Consider the following 26,423-nt stretch of genomic DNA (forward strand, 5'->3'; position numbering starts at 1 on the left):
TATGATATAATGGAACAAGTCTAGACCTTACCTGCCTTTCTTCTGAAAAGCTGTTGAAGGAGCTGCTGTTAATTACCAAGAAATGTGCAGAGATGGGAAGATGAGCAGAGGCAGACTGCAGTGGAACAGATGGGTAAAAGAAAGTTTTGAACTCATGTGCATTGGATGCCTGCTCATCAGTAGGGGCAACCAAACAGGCTCAAAGGAAAAGTGTTTGTTCTGGGGATGATCTGTGCAGATGAAACCATAAAACTGAGGCTTCATAACATCATAACATCTCAGATTAAAGACATAAACCACACTCAGTATAAATAAGAAAGTGTCATTTCTTTCCTTCTGCTAGACAGAATTGGAGGAGCCCCCTCCAGTTTTACAACCTTTTATACTGGTTTAGTAGCCGGGTTACCAGCTACTCTAGCCAACAAATAGAGCTGCTTTCTTCTTCACGCCACTTACCCATTAATAGAATACCAGTTAATTTTCTCAGAGAGAGAAGATAATTCCTCAAACAACTCAGAAACATGATTTTTTTACTTGGATCAATTTTCATATTCCCTTAAATAATTGAAATCTTTTGCTAACTAATAAACCAGAAATGGACTAAACCAGGGATTTTTTTCCTGGTTTGAGCATAATTCATGCTCCATAATTATGCTATGTTTATTTAAAGTAGAACATATACAAAGTATAGGACAAAGTGTACTTAAAACACAGTTATAACTGAAATGATTTAATATATTTTTTGTTCTAAAAAAGCTTCCTGGAGTAAAATGAAGATTAATTAGTATATTAGTGAAACCTTTCCTACTTTGTAGGAGAGTCAAGTGTCCCAGTACATTAATATGTGTAAGACACATGAAGATGCTCAGAGAGAAGGAATTTTAAAAGTCCAAAATACAAGGTGGTGTGGGGTTTTTTTAATTTTTATTTATTACACTGCTTGAAGTTACTCTTATGAAAAGTTTAATTATAAGGTCAGCATTAATAATATTTTCATCTGTGGGATATTATACCCACTATGTACAATATACGTTATATATTTGAATGAGTATGTTTATAATGACCTATTTCTAGCCTGATGGATTTTCACGCATTTTCTCTAATCAATAACCTGTGTTCAATTCAATTACATTGAAAACCGCTGGTGTTTTTAATTTCAATTATCACTTCTACTTTTCGTGTTATCAGGAAAGGGACAGCTATTAATTTAACCTCCTGTCTATTGTAACTGAATTAGTTCTTGTGGTGTTTTTTTCTGATTTGGTTTCTCATCTTAGTTTTCTCAGGAGTGGGCTATAAAAAAACCTTTCACAGCACCTTTTCTTTATTGAAACAGTTCTTGGTTTACATTTTTAAAAATAACTTCTGTGTAGTCATATGGAAAGATGCTGTAACCAAACAGTGATGAATGATGAAATATGTTGACCAAAGGTATACCTCAGATCAGACTTATTTGATGACTTCAAGAGGGCCAAAATTTCTTCCTAAAACAGCTTGCTATTGTTTTCAATTATTGCAGAATTAAGCTTTATAGATCAGAATATAAAATAACATACTCTAGTCTTGTATACTTGAATATACTTGTGAGCCTTGAGAGCTAGTAATGGAGGTGAAGAAATATTTTCTCTGTTCTTTGTAGAAGCTGTATGGGATGAAAGACATACAGAGTAATACAAAAGGAAGGTGGTTTTTGTGCAATGGTTAGGGATGGTTATCTCAGATAGTCTTTCGTCCCTACTCTAAAGCCTTCCTATGAATTTGCCTATTTATGGTTACAGGTGTAAAGCATAAGCAGTTTTGAAGGAGGACTTAGAATGCAGGAGGCATCCCCAAATGGAGTACACTAATTACTGGGTCTAAAGGGACACCCTTCTTTTCGATCTTTCCTCCCTAATCTAAAGTACAATAGAATTACTTCAGCTAAAGGCTCACAGGGGCAACAACTTGGGTTGTTGCATTATCATTTCTGTCACAGAAGCTGTAGACTCATTTTATAGCTTAGTGGCAACAGTCTACATTTCTAGGAACATCGTGAAAGTCAGGGGATTTCATAGCATCAGTCTCCATTGACATCCATTGGTGAAATACATGTAAAAACTGCTTTCACGCCTTGTTTCATCAGGTAAAACACAAAACTTCTTGCTTCTATTTAGCCATCTGTAGAAGAGTTACAATAACGCTTCCCAATGGCACAGCAAAGATGTACAAAATTTTGAGCCTCCCACTGGAAGATACTCTAATGAACAAAAGCCTCTTCCCATCCCCTACTTGCTACGGCAGTTTCAGAGGAAAACAAGCAGAAATAAAGGAACTGGCTCACATCCAGCATGTGCAGCTTCACACAGTAAAAAACAATCAACACTTTGGCTGCTTCCACAATGCAGTGGGCAAGGTGCCAGCAACGCTTTTAATCAGCGCCGTTCTTTGTTTAGCAATGCCCACTAACTAGTGTAATTTTTAGTTTCCTATTATTAGCACTAGCAGTAAAACAACAGTAAACAACGTGACTAAAGATTTGAACTTAAAAGCTCACCCTAAAGCTTGTCACACCAAACTTTATGGATGAGTCCCTGGCATCTGAAAGGTGCTTACTGTTTCTGTCCTTACTTGTCACACAGGAGGGCATTTTACAATCCTGACTTCACAAATAGGCGGGAGCTATAATTAAATTAAATGTAGCAGAACCCATGCTTCAAATACTGAGCAGTGCAGTTTGCTGTAAACGCTTTGGCAAAGACAAGGTACTCATCCTCTTGGGAAAAGCTGTATTTAGGCAAGCACTGCTTCGGTGACTTGCCTTTCACACATTCCTGTGTGAGTGCTTTTGATCAAGTCCCTTCAAATGAACTGAAATCCTAGGTGAGAGGAGGAGGAATAGCTCCTTGCTGGCAAGTGCTGGTCACTCAGGTGCACTCCCTTAGACCTACTCAAGTGATTCACTTGAGCAGAATGAAGGACATCACCAATCCCTCACAGCAACATTTGAGTATAGGTCAATTCCCTACTTTAAAACCATGGAGGCCTTTATTTTGTTTTTCTTACACGAGGGAGTTAGAATTTAGAAGCTCAGTTGGTGCTTTGGTTTTCCCTAGAAGCTTCTTGTACCCTTAAAGAGTGGAAGATTCACTGAGGAGGAAACTGTACCACAACCTTCTGCTAAAGGTTAGCAGATTGGCACCATCACGATTACTAATATTTTATAGCCATATCTGAAAATAAGAAAGCTTGAATTTAGCACAAAGTATTTATGAAGCAACCTCAGTGTGTCAGGGGTGAGAAAAAATAACTATATTCAGTCTAAAATGCTAATCTGACTTTTTTTGTGTTTGTCAGTCAGCATGTTGATACTAGAGTACTGACACCAACTCAAATTTTCATTTTAATCATGAAGTAAGAACACTGTGAGGTTTGCATTCCTGGGACACATGTCTGCATGAAAGACACTTAGCCTGAAAGTCTGTCCTAACTCATGTTATTTCAGTATTTTTCAGAGTGGTGGTTCTTTGTTTCTTTCAAAAACATGCAGACAGATCAATATTTGGTTAGTGCTAACTATGATGAAAAGCACCAAGGAGTTTCAGCTCCTACAGAATCCTATCAGCCTGCAGAAATGGCAGAGTGTAAAAGTCAATAGGGAGCAGGTTAGAAACTGGAAATCAAACATTGTACTCGTTATTTATATTTTATATGGTAATACATTGAGCCTTTAACAAAGGTTTTTGCTTCCTCCACTACTAACAACACTTTCTCTCAGGAGAAGGGCCCCAGCATTGTAAACACAAGAACAAAAGTGCTTACGTGCATAAATATTTATGAAACTGAGCCTGACATTAGCATAAATAGGACCTGATTCGCCAAGTACAGTGGTGAAAATCTGAAGCAATTGAGGCAATGATGTGTATGAAGCTGCTGTGAGTCAGAGAGATATGTGGTCCGTGGGAAGAAATGGTTCTTCCCTGTTCACACAGTGAGGACAATGTGCCTCATCCTGGAGGCTCTCTGGCATTCAATGTCTGTCACAGGCTCCCCTCTCTATGTACCAAAACCTCACTGTCACATCTGTGCTCGTCCAGCCTGCCAGCAGACCACACTGACACCTCCTTTATTCTGTTGTCCAAAGGGCTCCCCAGAACATGGGTCCAGGATATGGAGAAGATACTTGACCACTAGAGCTCTACTGTTTATGGTGATCATGGAAGGGCCAGAGTGGGCTTTCTGGCAATGCTTTGGGCCATAAATCTAAATGCCTCTGAGAAGGAGGAGTGAACAGTTCCATAAGACAGGGGAGGATGTACCATTGCTACTTACAAATGAGATATTATCTCTATAATTCAGTAAAAGACATGAGAAAAGCATCAGAATAGAATTTGAAGTTTAGTCAGGAATATGAACTGACAACTTTTTTTAACACAGCAAAAAATCTAAATAAACTACCTAAATCTCCTTTAGACTGTTCTGAAGCTTTCCCTGTCTCATATGTGAATATTCGATACATTGCTTTTGGCAGCATATCTAAAATTTGTAGCATAAGTCAAATCATCGGAACCGAATACTGAGATAAACCTAAATAAATGGTGACTGGTATTTGCTGGCATATTTTTGTGAAAACATGAACATCATAGAGAAACAAAAAAGAAGCAGAAGACGTTTCCCAGTTAAAACAGATAAGAAGGGAAAAAGATAACTAGAGAAACAGACACATCTGAAAAAGAGTTACCTATCATACAGGGTAGGCCTAAGAAAGAGATTTCATTTCTCATAGTTGTATCATTCCTTATGGAGATTCACTGAGGTTGAAATTGCTGGGCATAAAAACTTTTTGCAAAACCTGCTAAGTTTATGGCACATAAAATTTGTCTTTGCTCCATAACTGCAGCTTCTGAGAACAGAATAAGAAAATAAGGCTGTTATAACTTGGGCTCCGTCACAGGGGATGGTACCACATCTCTTGTTCAGTGAAGCAGATGCTATGTGACTTGATTTATTTATTTTCAACACTACTGGAAGTGCAGTGGATTTTTTGGAAATCAGATTCAGTGTGGTTATTTGATCAAGTCTGAGGGATGATATAAGACTCAAATCTGGAGAATTATACTACTTAGAGATAAGAAACAGAAAAAATAATTGATCCCTGTGCATAAGCTTCTAGCCTGTTCATGGACTGTTTAGTGTTGAGACACTAAATAGTTACATTAATAGAAAAGGGGTGGGTTTCAATCTTAGGATCCTAATTAGGTCTTCACTGGGAAATGAAGCAGAAAACTTCTTAGAGTGCCCTGAGATTTCCCAAAAGATGCTGCTCCCAGGAACTCTGACTGCAGAAGGCAATGACCAAATGGAGAAAGGCATCTCATTTGCAGAGAAAAACCTGAGACCTTCAGTTTCAGGTCCTCTGTTGAACAACTGAGAGCTCTGAACAGACCCAGCATGCTCCCAGTTGAATGGTGGGAATACCTTGATTGGGATGCAGACTCTTTCATGGCTTATTAATGTAGGAGGAAAGGAAAAAATATTCCGAAGAAACCAGAAAAAGGACCAGATTTTTCCAGCCCAGGGCAACAGGGACAGGTGCTTGCTTATCTACTGGTAAAAAAATAATAATTAGAATACATTTTGGAATTTTCTCATGGGAATATCTTCCTCTGGGACTGGAAGATTTTAGAGCCAATTACCACTAAATTACAGTTGTCTGACAGACTGAAGGAATGTGCAGTTCTTTTCATCACAGACAGCTAATGTGGTGGAGGACAAATCCACTGAGCATAACTGTAATTGCCAAGTTTCTATCTAGAGCTCTGGAATCCTTGAGAAGCCATTCTTATAGTGAAAAAAACATGAAGAGGGTCAAATAATCTTTATGACATTTGGGCATGTTCCATTGAAATCAATGAAGTTTTGCAACTGACTTTAAGAGAGGCAGGATTTTTAGCCTAGAAGAATAACAATATAAATTCAGGAGTTAGATGTTACAACTATCCAGAATTGGTGAATCTATAGGGGTAGTTAAAAACTGATAAACAAATTTTCCATTACTCGCTGGTGTCAAGTTGAGCCTAATTTTGCATCTGCTTTCATATTTAAGTTCTCTGTTGTTTTATGTTGTGTCACTCTTCTTTCTCATCTTGCTCTGGAGGAAGGTAACAAACATTGCCTGTTTTAAAACTTTGTTAATAGTAATGAATCACCCATTGTACTGAGTTTTACTGGGAACTCATTATTCAGGACATGGAGAAACACTGACAAAGAACTTATGCCCTAAAAACTTAGGAAAGAGGTGAAAAAAGAATGGGAGATGAACTGGGTTGTTCAGCAGGACCATATGGAAGTTAGTTATTGAACCTGGATTTCCTGCCTATTGATCCAAATTTGGTAGCCTGTACAATACGCTTCCTGTGCACCTAGATCCAGTGCTTAGTGCTGACATTTTTAATCACAAGCACAATCATGTGTCTGTTGCCCTGATACCTATAATTGCTGGTAGATAAAGTGCCAGAGACAAATACTGCTCTATCCAGCTACTGGGGGTTTACTTGTAAAAATTATTCTTGACACTTCTTTTTGAGAGGCCACAGTGAAGCTGGTCACAGTGTCAGAGATGCATAAATGGAGCAAGTAAATAATTGTTAGAAATACCGTGTAGAGTGCTTCCTAGATCAGTGGTTTTTCAGACATGAGGTGACTGTTTTTTCCACTTGAGCTTAGTCATGGAGGGGTAAACGGTCTCGCTCAAATATACTGCCCACAGAACACACATTTCACTCTTAACACTGAGGAATTCAGTGTTCATTTTTCTCTCCTGTAAGGATGAACTTTGCTATCTCCAGCTCCTGGGAAAGTTCAGTTTCCCACAGCCACCAGCCCCCCTACTGGTGTTCCCCACTTTGTTCCCAGGGAGTGTTTGAGGAGGCTTTGATCAAAGGCAATCAAGCAATCTCTCAGATAGCCAGGGACACTCTAAAAGGTTTTGGCCGTCAGACCAGAGACACTAAATTAGGCAGTTGTCAATGTGGAGCCCATGCAGGCAGCGAAGCACTGGTATAATGCTCTCTTGCAACCCAGAAAGCTTTTTAGTGTGATAGTTAAGGCTTTTAAAGGTGTGTGGCAGTTAATAAGCCATCCAGAGAGCCAAAAGGCTAGAGTCTTTAGACTTCTAGTTTCATGCTGTGTTTACTGAATCATGCTGTCTTCTCAGTTATTGGCTCCTATTTCTTCTGTTATACTCACCGTATCTAAGGTCCTTTAAGTATATTTCACAATGGAATTGATTGGGTTGAATAAATTCCCTTACTTGAAAGTTAACATGAGAATCATTCACATAATCGGAGTGAAGAGCAACTGAGGAAATGTCCAGCTGATCTGAAGAATATTGGCTCTGTTAGGTATTGGATTTTAGACTTTCACTCAAAGGTAAATGCAGGTTGGCCCAAGACTTGTAATAAGCTTCCATGACACTGAAAGACTTGACCTTCATGCTCTGGCACTTGTGATTTGCTGCTTTATTTGAAGATTTATCAGTATTTATTTTTAGCACAGATGTAGATCTAAAGAAATTTCAAATCAGAAATTAATTCTGTTGAAATCAAGAAAGGACTTTTGATGGTTTCTCTGCTTTCTGACAAAACCTACATATTGCTGATTTTGTTTAAACTGATCAGGAATTTAAACAAGAAAAGATTATAAAGGTCAAAAATTACTTGGAAATTTCTGGGATCCAGAACAGATCCCTGAGTCCAGCACAAATAAGATTTTGCCTGTAAAATTTTGAAGTAATCGGGACCCAAATGGTTGAACTGCACCATCCAGAAGTATCGCCAGAAGATGTATTTATTCCCTCTCCTCTCATTTTGAAGGCTTAGGACACCCACCTGAAAATGTGTGTGTCCACTTTATGTCTCTGAATTGCAGTGTAACAGGGAGATAACTTAGTACAGGATTTAATATGGAATTATCATGTTTTATATAAAAACTCTTTAAAAGTAAGAAAACCGCTAGCAAGAAATCCAAGTAGAGGGATTTTTTGAACACTGTTTTCTCAAATGACGAATTGGCTCACTAAAACAATTTATGTTAAGCTGTGTGTTATAATGTCCAGTGTTTTTAGCAGTTACAATTAGTATTCATCTCACCTTGTGAAGAAAAGGGCAAAGGTGGCAGAAAGGAGAATGAGAGGTGTCTACTCACTACATTTTTAAATTACAACCTCATCAATGGTGCATTGCACCAAATTTTACTTCTCTAATGTTAGTGATTATCCAGAAACAAAAATACAACAATTTCACATAACTCAAGTACGAAGCTTTGTAATGCTCAGTCCAGTTGCAGGAAAAAGTAGCTGCAGTGAGCTGTAGCCAAAGAAGATATTTTGCTGCTCATATTCTAGTACATAAACATTTATGTTCCTCAGATATCACATACTGACACATATGAAAGCTCTGTGGTAGAAAACAGCTCTACCAGCAGATGAGTTACACTGAGCAGCTGGCTGGCAGAGCAGAAGGTATATACCGTGCATTAAGTGTCAGCCTGGCATGACTGATGGCACGCTGAGAGCACACCAGAGCACAGGACGGGGTACTGCCAATTTCAAATAGGAAGCACAGACAAGCACACAGACCAATACAATTCCACAAAAATATAATATTGACTTTTTTAGAATAAAGAAGAACTTTAGAGGTATTTGGTGCTCTGCACTATTTTTGATACCGGGTGCTTAAAATCACGCTCTTTTTATATGCTGCTTAATTAGTGACTTGGCATCTACATTTTTCAGAGATAATTCAAAAGTAAGCAATCACTATTATGAAGACAGCCCTTGGTATGATAGATGACAGGTTTTCCCTAGTGAACGCGACGTGAAGTATCTCTATGAACAGCAGTAAGTCATGAGATGAATAGAAGTGTAGGGACTGAGTTCATTATTAACTTTCAGAAAGAAGATTTCAATCTCTGCCAGCAACTGCGAGACTAATTGAAACGAATATCTCCACTGAACACGTTAAGGTCTGTAAATTTGTGACAACTGACAACTATACACTAGGTCTGTTAAACTGTACCTCCAAATTATTTTTTCTCTCATATTTGAAAAGTTTCAAGTTTCTTGACTAACTCCTGAAGGAAATATACAATGAATGTAAGCATTATTTATTGCTCAGTTTGTTAAAAGATTTTCACATAGCCTTGTTTGAAATACGGAAAAGTTTCCTCTAAGCCCCTAGTAAATGAATGCCAGTGCTTTTGAAACATAATAACAAAATTCTGCCTTGGCAAGGTTTGTTTTTTTTTTTTAAGTTTTTCTTGAGACATGTAAAATGGAGAAAACACTTGATCTGAAGCACAACTGGTAAATACTAACTATTTTAAAAAATGGAGGTTTGAACTATGTGCATTATACACGTCTTTAGAAACTCTCTCTAGATAGAAAAAGATGATTTGCAGAAAACTGTCTCTTGACAGCAGACATGATTTCCAGTTTCTAGGTTTACTTGCTTGGAGTTTCATTATGCAGTTGTCTATTGTTTAGTTTATTAAGGCTAAGCAAGTCACAGGAGTTTTCTAACATGGGAGATGTTAATTTTCAGTTTAAATTATTACTATCTGCTTTTCTAGTAAGATTCAGAACTTCCTTTATTTTTTTCTATTTTATTGGCATTTCTATGTTTCAAATTTAACAGGTTTATATGCATGAGGCACAACCTGTTCAGGTGTCATCACTGCATCTGTTTGAAAAGACAAGTTGTTGGTCCTTCTTTGTATATACATCCTCTTCGTGTCCACAACACTGCTGTTCGTACACTGTGCAGAGGGGTCAGCACTTCCGTAAAAACTTTCAGCACAATGGGCACTGTTACCCAGCAGAGCAACCCATCCTTTGTTTGATATTCAGAGTCACAGAGGGATACAGGTCAAATGGTTTTAGTGTTGTTTCATGTTAGCCAGGAGAGCTAGGTGGGAACCTTTAACTGACCTGTGTTTTTCTTCCAGGCTCTCTTCTGTTAGGTCAGAAAGAAAGTCTGCATCCGGAAAGATCCCGCTCTTGCTAAGATTACATGCTGTGTAACCTAACGACTTCTACAGACAGTCATCAAATCTTGAGGGAAAAGCAACTGTGCTGAGTGCTGGTGAAATGAATTCTTCCTTGCTGTCCTAGGACTCTGGGGGAGGGTGAAAAGCATATTTAAGCTCTGAGCCACCTCATCTGCAAGAACAAGCTTTGGCAGACCAATGTGAGGGGCAAAATACTCTTGCACTAGTGCCATTGGCTGTCATGCTTTTCTGGCACGTATTAATCCTGAATGTGTATTTATTCATTATAATAAAAACACATGGAGTTGCTGTAGAACTGAATAGGATCACAACGAACTGAAGACATCCTATTGACTCTGTGAGATGGGGGACACTGATGACTCAGATATATCTGATCCAAGCTAAAGTGTTATTTCTCGCAGTGTGAAACCTTCTGTTTCGTAATACACGGTGTTCCAGAGATATAAACTGAGAGGATTATGTTGTCTTTGCCCCTTGTCATGCTTTAGAACAGGTGTAAAAGGTTAAGTAAGGAAGCAAGGAAAATTGAATGGACTTTCAAAATCTCTGTTTGGATCATCACAGAGGTATTCAAACTCTTTGCATCACCCATTTTTTTAATCTCTTTTATAGTCAAATGCCTATGTCCCTTGTCAGCTTTTAGTGTCTGACAAATATAATGCAAGGGGACACACTTTTCATTTGTACTAAATAAATTCTAATCTAGGCATTGATTATCTTAGAAACTACATTTGAAAGACAGAAGTGAAAGACAGAACTGTACATCTCTCTTAGTCATAAATTAGAGGTTGTGCAAACAGAATAGCCATAAAAGTCATCCATGTGTAGAACGCTGATATACATTTCTCATACCTCCTTTCTTAACAAGTAATTTCCAATTACAATGAGCAAAACAAATATATTTAGTGTTCCTAGAACATCATGCATACAAATGTGTAAGAAAAGTTAAACCAGTTTGAAAATTTTAACTTCAGTACCCTAAAAATTACATTGAGATGTTTCAGTTTTTGCACAAGTTAGTGCATATACTGCAAAATGCACAGTATGTACCTAACCTTCATCCTCATCATTAAACAAAAAATTGCAGGAGTAGAGAAATTATTTATACAGTGAAAATTATTTTTATTCAGTGCACCAACTCAATTTTCCTCTTTGAAGTCCCAATTACTTTTATCAAATTTATAATTTTTCTTTCACTTTTTAAAACTCTTATTACATGGGAAAATGCTCTAACTACCAGCTGTTATACCAAATGTGGATAAAGCTACCTTGTTCTTTCAGGCACCTATTCTCAGCAAATCAGTGTAGCTCATGAAGGTGCCTAATATTTAGACCCACAAGCTTTGGAGAGGGACATAAATTCAAATAAATATATGTAAGTGGCTTCCTTGCCACCCTGAAGGCTTTCTTAATTGCAATTCATAGGCTCTATCTCTGAATAAACTGACTGTAATGAGAGCTGGTGCTAAACTTAAGTTTTATACACCATACCGCTGGGCCTAGCACAGATAATTTTAGAGAGCTTTAAGTACATAGTATGAGCATTTATCATATAAGGTCTAGAACTGGTGTTTGAAGATCAGCATCAAAACTTTGAATTTGACTTCCTTGTCAGTTAATGTTAATGATGACATAAGATTCTGTGTCTCAGTGATCCCAAATTCTTTTTTTTAATGTAAAAGTGCCAACATTACTTAGATGCAAAGGCATATCGAACAACAACCTGAATTTCCACAGTAAGTATTTATGCAGATTTTATTTATTTCTGGAGGCTTTTTACAGCCAAGAATGTGAAAAGTCACACTGTAAGTGTATTGAGGTTTTGAGGGGATTGGGCTGCTGTACACAATACAGAAACAGCAATTAGCTTCAAACCATTAGCTAATCTTTTTTATTAAATTACTTGTCTAATCTGAATGTGGGCAGTTCAGATCACAAACTGATCGAACTGTTCACTGGAAGAGACCCCTAGAGGTCATCTAGTCCAACTTATCAAAAATATCCTATGAATGTTCTCACAGTTGGGTATGTAGACACACCACGAACTGTATATTTTTATTTCCTACTCATTAGATTGGAAATATACTTAATTAGATAAAACAAGCACTTTCTCCTGACTTACTTTTTTCTGTAAGAGACTAACAGAAGAACAAACAAAAGGGAAGGAATTTTCCAGAAAAGGACAATGAGAATAGTTGTATTTTATCACATAGAACTTGAATGCTCTAGACAATAAGTAAATGAGCTTTATAACCTATAAAACAAGCTTTCATTAAACTTTCTGAGAGACTTACAAATGCAACATACAGTAATACAATGCTTTCATCAAACCATAATTGAAATGGAAAAATCTTTGAATAAATTAGCATATTTTGAGTTATGTGCAAACGTTTTCTTACACGGATGGGTAGTGTGATGGGGGAACCTATCTTTGAGCTGCAACATTATCAGAGTTATTATCTTACTGTCACTGTTTGTCTCATTTGCTAACAGCAATAGGGAAGAAAGGTATCTTAGAAATGTTGTTTTCCCAATAAATGTCACAAGTATGGAGCTGCCTATTTAAAGCTACAGTATGTATCCAGGGACACTTTTATGCATACATTATTTCAATTTACAATTTCTCTGATATACAGCTGGGTAAGATCAAGGTTCGTCAAAAATTCTTTCACTTTTCCAGGAAAGTCTAGTATTTTCCCAATACAGAGTTTGACAGAATTTTTGAAGAGAATAATCAACCAAAAGTAAAAGATCATTAACATTTAAGTTTAGCACAGGAGCAACTTTTGTGCAGCAAAAACATTATCTATGTATTTTTAAAAAGGAAACGTGCAATAGCTCAGGGACATTTTTAAAACTGTGAGAGACCTTTCGATGGACAAAAGAGAAAGAAAGACCACATGTTGAGTGCATGCTTGATAGTCTGTGCAATTTATTGTGAAGTACCACTTGTACTAGGCCTGCCACAGAGCCATTGGTTTGAAAGGTTAATGACTGCAGCAATCACAATTTCAATTTACAAGAAATGGGATGACAGGAAGCCAAATACAAAATAGAGAGGTCCCACTGTGATGGCAGCTGAGCAACAATTCATCAACAAGAGTGCAGGAACACTGTAAAACCAGAGTGCTGGGGACAACCTTTTGAGCCTGGGGAGGACTTAGGACTTCCTTTAAGCTCATTTTTCAAGGATAGTATAGAAGCTTTAAAATGGCTAAATGACCCAATATAGGCATAAGTTCTCCCTTGGTGCTTTTCCTTGTAATAGTTGCTAGGCCATCTGAAGGTGCTTATCTCACCTCCTTATGGTTGCTTTAGTGTATCTCCTCTTGTATTTTAAATCTTGACCTTGACTACTACCAAAACAGCTGTTGCCAAGATAGGCATTTCAATACTCTTTGGGCCTTTTCTGAAGTTATCCTCTACTTCTTGCTTCCTAGAGCATCAGCTATACTGTAGTGTGATCTGAGACTCTCTGAAGCATTCAGGTGTGTACTTACACACAGAGATGTTATCTCAGGCCCCGTGCTCCTTCTGCTTGAATTACTTTTTGCTGGATTTGGTGTGTAATTTCCCTACGCTGGAAAATCAAATTGATGAAAATATCTTTAAAGGTTTACCTTTTTATTTTTGTGTAAGTAAAAACCACATAATAAATCAAACTTTGTAATCACAAACACTACAGAAATACAGGAGTACTTGCTGCTTTCTCATCTGAAGTCAGTCAGAACTATATGTAAGTAATTTGAAGTCATAAATAATAAATAACTGGACATAAGCTGTGAGAAGTTCTGGTCATCCCTATCTCAGAACAGACATCCTAGAACTAAACAGAATTCAGGGAAATCAGCAGGTTGGAGTGAGATTATATAGACAAAAACTTTTCAGTTAGGAAAAGAAGGGCCTAAGTAGGAAATGTGTTACAGGTGTGTAAAACAGTGAATGTCTTGGAGAAGTAATGGTTACTAATTTTCTCATAGCAGAAATACTATAGTTACCTTATTAAAATAAAAGGCAGCAGGTTTGACACAGAAACGAATCATTTTTCACAGAAGGCATAATTAGGTATGGAGCTAATATCCCACAGGATGCTGTGGATGTCAAAATACCCTGGTAGGTTCAAAAAGTGGTTATCACAGTTTATGGAAGAAACTTTGGTTAAAGTATGTAAAATACAAAGATGCAGTTATAACTTTCAGCACAGGAAGTATTTCAGTAGCAGAATGTAGGGTGACAGAACAGTACGTTAGCGGAATTATCACTCTAAATTCCCCTTATTCTTATATCCTTTCTCTTATCTGGCCACTCTTGAAAACAGGATACTGAGGTAAAGGGACTGAGTACTGCTTTTCTTCTACTTCATCAATTGTTTTTTCTTTATCATGTCTGGGACCTATTTCTTCCTACCATTCTTGCATAAAGACAGAGGGAAAAATGTCCATACTAGAAAGGCTGTTGAAAATATACAGAAAAAAATTCCACTTTGCTTATTCATTACTTTCTGACACACCTAAACCATTATTGTAATATAGAGATACCCAAGTTCTTCAGAAAGAAATCATAGAATGATAGAATGCTTTGGGTTGGAAGGGACCTTAAAGAACATCTAGTTCCAACCCCCCTGCCGTGGGCAGGGACACCTTCCACTAGACCAGGTTGCTCAAAGCCCCATCCAACCTGGCCTTGAACACTTCCAGGGATGGGGCATCCACAACTTCTCTGGGCAACCTGTTCCAGTGCCTCACCACCCTCACAGTGAAGAATTTCTTCCTTATATCTAATCTAAATCTACCCGCTTTCAGTTTAGAGCCATTACCCCTTGTCCTATCACTACACGCCCTTGTAAAAAGTTCCTCTCCAGCTTTCTTGTAGGCCCTCTTCAGGTACTGGAAGGCTGCCATAAGGTCTCCCCAGAGCCTTTTCTTCTCCAGGCTGAAAAACCCCAACTCTCTCAGCCTGTCTTCATAGCAGGGGTGCTCCAGCCCTCTGATCATCTTCGTGGCCCTCCTCTGGACTTGCTCCAACAGGTCCATGTCCTTCTTATGTTGGTGAAAATGTCAGTTTTGAACTTATATCTACTATCACCATAGTAGGTATGGAGTTTTGTCCTTTCTAAAGCTTAAAGTTTTGTGTTCATTAAGGTTATTAATATTTGCACTATTACAGATACTTTATCTTCTGGTAGTATTACAGTTTAACTATTGAAAATCTCCCTTTTTTTTTGGCTCTGTATAAGAACAGAGTTGCTCTCTGTTCCTTCTGTAAAGAGATAGGCACTCTGTGGATTTATAGATGGGAAAATGTTGCCTGAAACCAACATTCACGCCTAGACTAGCAAGCAGTAACTAGTTTAACTGATATGGTTGAACTAGCTTAACTACTGCATGTTGATTCCAAATATCAAGTGCTCACATAGCAATAGTTATTCTACAGTTCATTGGTGATACAAATACAGCAAAAATCCATATATACGGCATAATTCTGTTGAATCAATGAGAGCACATGGAGTGACTACGCCAGCTGATTCTAGCTATGTTGCCTTTAGGACCCCAGTCTGCACTACAGGTCTTTTGAGCTCCCGCCAGTGCACCGTGCAATGCTGATGCTACTGTGCTGTGGGACTTTGTAAATTTAGTCTAACAGGAGCATAATGTCAGCAGAGCTACAGCAACTTAAATTCATGCCTTAACATATCTTGCTTTATATAATTAAATTGTTGAAGAGAGAGTAAGACAGGCAAACATCAGGTGAAAAGCATAAAGCACAGAGGTAGGATCCGCACAAGTTTTGATGGTGTCATGTTAAAGATGTGTGTCGGTGTGTTTCATTAAATATTTTCAGTGGAGTTTCCTTCCTAGTGGAATGATTAAACAGAATATCACAGAATCCCATAATGGCTGAGGTTGGCAGGGACCTCTGGAGGTCATCTGGTTCCACCCCCCTGCTCAAGTAGGGCCACCTAAAGCAGGTTGCCCAGGACCGTGTCCAGATGGCTTTTGTATATCTCCAAGGAGGGAGACTCCACAACCTCCCTGGTCAAACTGTACCAGTGCTCAGTCACCCTCACAGTGAAACAGTATTTCCTGATGTTGAGAAGGAACCTCCTGTGTTCCAGTTTCTGCCCATTGCCTTTTGTCCTGTCTCTGGGCACCACTGAAAAAAGCCTGGCTCTGTCTTCTTTACACCATCCCTTCAGGTATTGATATACATGATAACATACACATTGATGAGATCCCCCCTGAGCCTTCGCTTCTCCAGGCTGATCAGTTCCAGCTCTCTCAGCCTTTCCTTATAAGAGAGACGTGCCAGTCCCTTTAGTCATCTTTGTGACCCTTCATTGGACTCTCTCCAGCATGTCCGTGTCTTTCCTGTACTGGGGAGCCCAGAACTGGACACAGCACTCCAGGTGTGGCCTCATCACTGCTGAGTAGAGGGGAAGAATCACCTCCCTCGACCTGCAGGCAATACTTTGCCTAATGCAGCCCAGGATACCATTTGCCTTCTTTGCCACCAGGGCACATTTCTGGCTCACGTTCAACTTGGTGTCCACCAGGACCCCCAGGTCCTTTTCTGCAAAGCTGCTTTCCAGCTGGATAGCCCCCAGTATATATATCGGTGCATGAAGCACACACATGAAGCACACAGGGGTGGAGATATTGGCAGGATAGTGTTAAGCTGGATCAGAAGGAAGGGAAGCGAGAAGGGAGGTGGCCTGTGGCAGACAGAAGTGGATGATTGAGCACTGTCAAGGGGAGACCATCTAAGCGCATACCATGGGAGGCACTGTAATGCCATCCTGTATCAGTACCCACCAAAGCCGCTCAAACTGTATTTGGTAAAACCTAAATACGTGACAGGAAAGATTAACTAATCCACATAGGCAAGCTGCTCATAGAGCTGTAGAGCATTTTGCAGTAGAAACTGATAAATATGAGAAACAAAACAAACTCCAACTCAATTGAAAGTTTTGAAATCCCTCATTTCTGAAGCCCAATGCCTGGGCTAAAGACTACTACTTTAAATTGATTTACGTTTATAACAGTCACCAGCCCTAGGCATGCTTTACAGCATTTTTGAAAGTAAATGATAATTTTGCAATTATATTAGACACAAAAAAACCTGAAGTTCATGCTCATTAGCTCTAAATAGTCAAAGATATTTATACACGCATGTCTTGAATTATCATATACTGATATGGAAATGAAACACCTGAATAAAGATGTATTACCATGTATTACCATTGACACTGCTTTGAAGTAAGTAGAACTTACATCTTAGAACACAAAAGCATATGAAGAGCTGGAATTCCTCTTTTCAAAAAATGGTAAAACAGTAATCAATTAAAATCCTTTCTTATAACTTATTCTCTTTTTCCATACCTCATTTTATGCAGAGAATTATCAAGGTCCTTAATTTCTGAGACTCTAAAAATAATTATTCTTAGAGAAACAGAGAGAAGGCTTATTTTATCCACTATACTTTGTACCTTTTTGCCTTAGATAATTTGGAACATTAGTTCATGATTTGCAATACCTAGGGAATACTGTCATTAGCAGGGGAATGTTCTCTGGTACCCTGAGGAAATGAAAAGCTTTTAAGAGCAATCACTGTTAATCACTAACATGCCAACATTATATACCTTCTGGAACTGAGGATGATATATAGACAGGACACATTAAGTAACCCTGTACTTTACTTGCATTGTAGGCTTTTGATAAAAATGTAGTTTTAAAACATCCATTTTCATGGCTTGCTTTCACTACAAAATACATGATATCTAAGAATTCTGTAAGATTTACACTTCTTCTTTTACAAGCTATTGAAAACATTCTCTCTGATTCCATAGTTGAGCTTCATTGTGCTTTTAGCATTATTATACTTTGTTACACAATTTCACTTGAGTGGTAAATGCCAAGGGCAAGAAGAAAGCCCTTTTGTAAGGGTGAAAGAAAAACTAAATCAAAAGGTGATAAATGCAATTAAATTTATTTTTACCTCCAGCTCAGCAGGAGACTTAGCACCCGAACAGTTGCAGTACTCATAACTGAGTACATAGATTAACATTACACACTCATGATTTGCAAGCAATTGCTATTTTTCAGGTTTTTTTAATATCAAGTATTTTCTATCCAATGTTAATGGCATATAATATCCTACAGAAGTGTTAATCACATGAAAGATAGAATAAAACAGAGAGAAAAAGGCTATTTTCTTAAGAAAGCAGCGCTTTTTTTGTATAGTATTAAAAAAATGAGGGGCAGCTCTTCCTTTTGGTATAGAGCCAGAATTTAATACTACTTAGTAAAATCTTTTTGTGTCTTATTTCTCTGCTGTACTAACCATGGGTCCCTTACATGCCAGCACCAAGCCCAGCACCACAGGACAGCAAGTACACACTGGAAAAGGAGGCAGACTGCATTCGTGCACTGGGGTCCTCAGTGGGGATCCCCGCCAACTAAAAACAGTGGACCTGCCAATAGAGCACATATATCAGCAAAAAAAAATCACAAATGATGACTCCCAGTAAAGGGATCTGACAAGTTTATATAATTGGGGAGCTAGGAAGGACTGAAGAAGTCATCTACTGCTGTCCACCTAACAAAAAATTCCTCCAGTGCAATTTATGCCAATTACTTCTTGTGATAGCTATTGTGAACACAAAAATCAAAATCTTTCTTCTCACCGACCAAATTCTTCAGGACTTCCGTTCTCTCCCATTATTTCATCTTTAGACAAACAACTCCAACACAATTTTCAATCTGTCCTTGAACAAAGTCCTACTATACTAAGTTATAATTATTCTCTTCTGGATGCTTTCTAATTTATCTGCATCTTTTGGTCATTAAATGGCTCAGTTGTTGCAGAGTGGTTATTTCCTCACCTGACCAGACATGCAGTATTTAGTTACTGAATCCCATGAGCTCCATTGCCAGTCATACTGCTGAGATTGCAGTGGCCTATCCTGTAAATGGATAGTAAATTCAAAAAGGAAGTGCTTACATTCTTGAAACCTCTATATAAGATCTGAAGTTCCTTCTTTGTGAATTTACTCTGTGCTTCCAGCAGCTCAAGAGCTTCAGGTCTATGTCGTACTGTGGCCATTTCCATTTCATCTTCTACAGTGTCTGCAGAACACAAGAGACAGAGAAGGAAAGCTCAACAAGAAATACAGGATACAGAAATATCTAAGCCTTGCAGAAAAAAAGAAAGTTAAATGACATTCTTCTAAAGAACGGCTTTTGCAGCTTTAAAGACAAATAGCATGTTCATTTTGAACTCACTGTCTGCTTCAGTGGCTGCACATAGCATGGAACAGCAGTGATGATCCAGCAGCCTGGATATTATCACATCAGTACAAATAGCAATAAACTGGAAAGCCAATGTTACGCAAGGGCATGCATGACACATTCAGAATGACTTTTCTGTTTCTACAACTCTCTGAGCAAAAAAAACAATTTTATAAAAATTTAGTGACTCCAGAATACTGGAAATTTTCCCTTGGTTAGTTAATGGATGTGAATTCACTGTATCAGACTGGGTTTCTCAGTGTTCTCCTTTTACCATGAAGTTGTGCTTTGGAAAGTGTGTGAGACTGATGTTGCACGTTCAACAGTACACTTTACTTTGAGTACTGTGTAAAAAACCCTTCAGGGCAACATGATTATTCACGGTGAGCAGCTTAAGTGGGGAACATGAGTATTTTAGTGACCTCATCATTACGTGCATAAGAATCTGGATATACACATTTAAGACTTACAGCTGAGTGCAGCCCTAAAAGAATGTGAGATATTAATGCATTTTTTTCCAGGTAGAGTTTTAAAAGTGAAAGTTCAATAAAATAGCTAAAGAAACTTACAGTATGTATTTTTATATGGGGTGCCAGCCATATAACTGATCAAAAATATGAATGTGTGCATCTGTTTTTAAGTACTCCCAGCATTAAACAGTTTATGTAGTACTCCAGATTAATTTAATCAAATCACTGCCTTATTCTGGTTTAAGAGTTATACCAACTATAGAAATGTAACTTGAGAGAAAACAAACATGCATAATTGTCACTTCTACAATGCTGAAGATATATATTTTATTTCATTTCATCGGGGTGTGGGACTCTGCATTCTTAAAGTTTTATTCAGTTCAATTTTCATAAGAGCACAATATTAGGATACTCCATTAAAACAGTATTATGCTTACATCTTCACATATTTTTGTTCTGCTGCAATGCAGTAATAATAACTTTCAGCTGCTTAGGAGAAATCTGGCATCAGAAGATACAGTTCAGCTTAACAAAAAATGAACAACCTTTAAATAGATATAATCATAATATATAAACTATTTGGATAAATCTTCACAAAATTGCAGGGCCTTGTCTTTTCTCCTGTCAAAGAGATGTTGCTGTTAGCACTTATCTGAGGAAGATGATCTCCCAGATGATCTCAGTGTCACCTGCGTTCTTATCTCAGAATGTCCATTGTGTACTGGTTTATGGAAAACTATAATATGTTTCTCTAATTTTTCTTTATAGATTATCTCATATGACTTGTAGACCACTACCATCTTTGTGAAAACTTCCAATCTAAATGCTCTTGACAAAAACCCCAACAGACACAACTTTACATTGACCTTATGATGTCTGATAATAGTTTTAAAGGGCCAGTATCTGAACTCACAAGATTATAAGAAAATTTCAGCTCTCTTCTTTAATAAGACACTCTGAGGTGCAAAAAGGAAGTCTTGAAAATCCTGCCTTTATAGATGAAATTCGAATAAAGTAGTTCCAGTGTTAAGAAGCTGTCTTCTCAATTTATGGAAGGTGTAGCAACATTCTTGAGTCCCATTTTAATTCTGCATAAGAACATCCAGGATTTATTTTGCACAGTTTCTAAAGCATTTCCATCATCTCTTAAGGGATTAAACTTTTATATTCTCTATATAGTCACTAAAGTCTCTATAACAATGTCACGCTGTAGATATGCAGCCGAATTTTTTTTGTCAACTGCAAGTCAACACTAGGTGCTTATACTAAATTGACAAAAGAATCAACCTGAGAATAAGTATTGTTGAAAAGTCACTTAAGTGTTTTATATGCCAAGAGCAATTGTTTAGACAGAAAGGGACTTAACTGGAAATGAGCTCTCTAAGCATCCATTTGTGAAATATCTGGCTACCTAGAGAGACATCTACAAGCTTTTCTAGAAGTCAAATGAATACACACAATAAATGTGAGGCTAGAGATAAAGGCCAGACAACGTGATGCTGAGCACAATGTTCGGTATATCCTTAGTAATAAACATTTATATTGTGTTTTAATGATTCGGTGAGAAGGTAGAAGACTGCAGTGTGGTGATGATATTGTCTTTCTGTTAATGAAAAGGTTCAGTATAACAGTCTTTTCACACTCTATTTCTGTAGTCTCTTATAGATATAAATAATAAAAAAATACGATCACCATAAACTTCCTTATAATGTGCCAACTATGCTGATTAAAATACTATAGCATTCATGAGTCACTTGCAGGGTTTTAATTTTTTTCTTCACACTTATGGCTACCGTTATCTAGACTGGAAAAAAAATCTATACTTTAAAATATGCAGTGAAAATATGTGAAAATATGTCTATTTCTAAACCTTAATGATTTCTGTGGCATTAATAAAAAATTAGTTATTTCAGTTCTCTAGTTTCTTCAGCCTAAGAAAGTTAGGGGGTTTTGGTTTTTTTTTATAAAAGGCTAACACATGTAAACTGAAAAACAGAAACAAGTTCATATTGGCTCATTAATATATTAAACAAAATATTCTTACTGATTTCATTAATAAGTAGCTTTCTTCTAGCTAAATAGTAAAGACAGTTTTTAATGCATTTGCCACAGGAGCTATGCTTTGAACCTTTCGTTGTTCATTAAAGAAGAAAAGGGTAAAAGCAATGCAAAAAGCAGACATACTCTTCAAATAATGGCAGTTGGAGAAGCATGCCTAAAGTTAGGGCTCAGTTCATATCTGTAAAAATTGTGCACATGCATTTGCCTGCACAAACCCCAAATTATAGCTCTCCTATCGATTTAATAACTGCATGCACACATGCTTTTCATTTCCAAAACCATTCTTGAGTCTAGTCCTATCTCTAGCACATGCATTTAAACATTTAGCTAAGGAAGGATGGATTTAAGTTTAGGCTTACTAGGCTAAAGCACACAAATAAGAAAAAGCATTCTTTGACATGCTTTGTTCAATGGGAATGCTGAAATAAGATTTTATTTATGCAAGTAACCTTTTTCTGCACATATTGATAGAAGTTAAGCACAGAGTGCAAATTCAGGCTACGTATATTTCAACAAATTACTTGTTTTAAAAATATTCCCCTTAAAATTTCTAAGGAGTTCACATTATGTGGTTGTTATTGTCGGTAGTACTGGCTTCATTCCTAGTACATTACAATGTTGCTTCTTTCATGCTAGCACATTATGTCAAAATGGGATAATAACAATGTTATTCTTATTTAAGATAATATTTTCATTTAATATAACATTCTTACTTAACAGAGTATTTAATTATTGACAAGAGTACAGAGAAAAATGCTGAATGCATCTTTTTCTACTATTTGGTTCTCAAATATGAAATATTCAATGCAAGTTTTATTTTGACTTCTCCTCTGGCTTATGAAACAAACACTTTCAGCAAGAAAATACAAGTTTTGCATGGTCAAGCTCACTAAGACTGACTCGGAATATTTTTGTGTTACTTGTGCAGACAAAAAGCGTGCACAGAAATGTGCAAGAAATAAGGATGCGTTGCCCTATAACCATCCTCAAACAAACAGATTAAACCTTCTATTCCTTCTATTCTATTTCCTTTTTCTATTCTGTGCCCCGTCCCTGGAAGTGTGCAAGGTCAGGTTGGATGGGGCTTCGAGCAACCTGATCTAGTGACCCATGTCCCCACCCATGGCAGGGGGGTTGGACTAGGTGATTTTAAAGGTCTCTTCCAATCCAAACCATTCTGTGATTCTACAATTCCTTTTATAGTCTAAGGCTATATTACGCAGGTCACGTAGCTGAAAGCAACTTCTACATAATGAATTACTATCAGGTAACATGACAGTAACTGACCTTTTTAAGCTACCCTATTTTCAAGTAAAACGCATCAGTTGAAGCCACCATGGAAAAGTCACTGTGAATCCATATCTTTAGCCCTTTTCGTCTTTGAGGTCTCAAATACTTAGAAAGGAAAGCAAGTACCAGTCGTCTTTGTAGAGGAGTATATGAAAGGTAGTGAAGTGGGCTAGCAAAAAGAAAGCCTAGATCCATACCACTGAAGTCTAGGCACTTAATAGGGGCCTGTGTTTGTAACCAAGTTGCCTCGGGTTGTCCTATAATCACTGGACACAAGGAACTGCTCTTGGAGGCGTTTTTTTACCTTAGATTGATCGATATGCTTTATCAGAAGAGTACACAGGAAGCACAGGGACCACTCAGCTTCTAATTTTAGGTGCTCAGATTAGTGCCTAGAATTAAACCAAATTAATCTAGACTGATTTGGGTCCACAGGCATATTTTAAAATCAGTTATAGTAGCCAATTTATATAGGAAGACATTAGTGTTATTACTATAATTAATCTCTATCTAGGTATAGATCTATATGTATGTATGTATGTATGTATCTATGTATGGATCTTCCTCTCTTTCTCCCTCCCTCCCCCTATTTTTATCTGTTAGCTACCCTGGAGAGATTTTATTTCCTCACAGCATATCAAGACATTAAAGGTAGCGTCACTGTGCTTTTCCTTTATCTCTGCATTCACATACTTTTTTTTTTTTCAGTCTCATTATTATTTTTCTTTCAGACACATACTTTAGGTCTCATTCCCTAAATAGTTTGATGTTACATAGTCAAAACCTGCAGGGCCAAGCCTTTCCACCCAGACCAGTACTGCTGATACTATCCTATATATTGGATAGCGAGAACACACAGACACGTGCACACATGTACACAAAAAGACACCATTTTTCAAATACATTGAGAGCAGGTATTTAATTTAACCAGTGAGACACTTCTCAGCTAGCTTGCAGAGCATAAGTGCCAACCCAGCAGCTCCTATGCGGCAGACCCTGGCACTGGTATCTTGCCATTCTGCTCTGCACCGACAAATCTGTTACCAGCCCACAAATCTGTTCATCACTTCCTTTTAAACCTCAGCAGAGCATACGAGTACTTCAGCAGATATCTTGTCTCTCAAATGAGCAGTTAATGAAAGTATAACTTTTGATGCATGCAAACCTAAAAAAAAATCAAATGAGAAATAAAACTTGCTTTGAGTAACAGGAGATGTCGTTTTGGCAGCCGAGCAGGGCAAGAGCTTCATAAGTCGCTCTTTAATGCTGCGTTTGGTACTGTTCTGAGCGTAGAGGAAACCTAAAAAATATATTATCAGGACTGTTAACATAGGCTTGAGAACAATTTCTGTACATGCTGCAGAGTTCATCATTATATCAGAATCCTGATGGGAAAAGGCCAAACAGATGGCAGCCATCCTGAATTGCAAAGGGCAACCAGAATTTTTGAACAGGACAACAAAACTGTTTTGTTTTTGTGTCTTTCCAATAAAGGGAATTTTTTTTTTATATGTGCATCTCTTGTAAAGTTCTTATAACCCACTTTAAAACATCTAACAGAGAAGTATCAGATTATGTATTTGAAACAACACAAGGTAAGAGTGCTTGTAAAAATTTTAATGTTAAAATATTTTAAAAACTTTTAAGTATATTTGATTTTGAAGTTTCATATGGAAAACAAAACCAAAACCAAATAAAATCTAAAGATATCTTTTGTTGTCCTTTCTGGCAGTTTTCTAGTTCCACGGCTGAGTTTTCCCATATAATTCATTCAGCAATTGTGATAACCAAGCTGGTACTTTTGCCTTTTCTGAATATTAAAATACCAACCATGATGTGTAGCCAGTCTCCCTTCTCTTTAATATTTAGCATTCTACATATATATATGAAAATATTATTTATATTTCATCTTTAAATACTGACATGTCTGAATAGTTGATGTTCATGTGCCATAAAGCAGGTGAACAGCATTACCCTTATTTACTGTGAAGGAAATTGTCGGAGTAACTGCCTGTGAGGTGTAACTAACCATTTTATACAAAATGGGTGATACAAGCAAGCATCTCCTGGATGGATATTTGCTGCAAATGACAGACTTAACATCTGTAAAACAGTTGAGTAAATGATTTATGTTCCTGAGAAAAGTAGAGCTCGGTTTGGACATTATGCAATTCCTGCACTTTTCATCTCGACTATATGCGCTCAAACACAAACGCTGCTCTGCGATGGCTCTTGCTACAACAGCAAGAATGCAAAACAGATGGGGCAAGAAATGAAAGACACGACTGACACCAGGATAATCCTGGGTTATCCCCACTACTGTACTTGTGCTGAATACTGATGTTAGTGACATGATGTAGAATGGTTTCCTCTCTGTCACCAAACCAGACAGAGTGGGAACCTCCCACCTGTAACACTAAGTGGAGCTTGTAGGGAATCGTGAGAAAGTATGTACTTGTATTTGGGAACAGGAGGAGAAGGTGACAAGGCTTTAAGGATATTAAGCTTTGTAAATGAAAGAAAAAATATTTCTCTGTTTGCACACAAGTAAAACATTGAAGGAAATGAAATTAAAGAAATGGGAAAAAACAGGAAAGACTCAACCGCAGCTTTAAAAAGTCAACCAACTATTACCAGGCAAATTCTGCCTCTGCGAGAACAGCAGCTCTGGTGAATGGACAAAACAATCCAGCTTCAGCACAAGGTCAAATGAACCTAAATGACCATCTCTGGAAATGTCAAAACTTTTTCATACAAATAATAAGAATAAATACACTTATAATCTGTAGCACTTAACCATCAGCTCAACTCAGAAACACTGTGCAGGTAAATGCATAAAACAAAAGACAATCTGTGATCTGATGGGTATCTCAAACTCCATATTTTTAGTCTGAGTACAAAACCTGACCCTTTAAATGTATACCTTGTGGTCTCAGCTGGCAGTTTCTGCACTATCATGCTATGCTTGTACTGTAGGTATCTGAACACAAAATTTGTTTATCTTAAAGATTTTTTTATTTATTAGGAATTCTTCTAGCATAGACATGATCTAGAAATATTTACTTCTAGTTTGTTAATTTGAGTTAAGATTTGCAAAGGTTTACTGTCCATGCATTACTTACATAACAATATAGGTCCACAACCTATGTAATTACTGAAGATGTATACAGTGCTTTGCAAAACCTAAAGGGATGTATTATTTCCAAAGAGTTTGAAGCTCAAAGCCTTGAGTAAGCAAACAATTTTGCTACTTTTATGCTCACACAAAAGC

The 26,423-nt window shown here is 37.4% G+C and overlaps 1 protein-coding gene across 13 annotated transcripts in view; it reads right to left on the reverse strand.

Moving 5' to 3' along the window:
- Window positions 1–26,423, reverse strand: part of KCNIP4 (potassium voltage-gated channel interacting protein 4) — a 470,545-nt gene that overhangs the window by 30,523 nt on the left and 413,599 nt on the right. For 11 of the 13 annotated variants that reach the window (XM_076336026.1, XM_076336023.1, XM_076336021.1 and 8 more), the window contains one exon: window positions 19,045–19,169. In XM_076336026.1, the coding sequence (XP_076192141.1) occupies window positions 19,045–19,169 (125 nt within the window). Of the gene's footprint in view, window positions 1–19,044; window positions 19,170–24,350; window positions 24,453–26,423 lie in introns of all 13 variants that reach the window. The other 2 variants (XM_076336019.1, XM_076336018.1) reach the window with 1 other exon arrangement.

Source organism: Aptenodytes patagonicus, chromosome 4 (genome assembly GCF_965638725.1).
Source record: "Aptenodytes patagonicus chromosome 4, bAptPat1.pri.cur, whole genome shotgun sequence".
Classification (NCBI taxonomy): domain Eukaryota; kingdom Metazoa; phylum Chordata; class Aves; order Sphenisciformes; family Spheniscidae; genus Aptenodytes; species Aptenodytes patagonicus.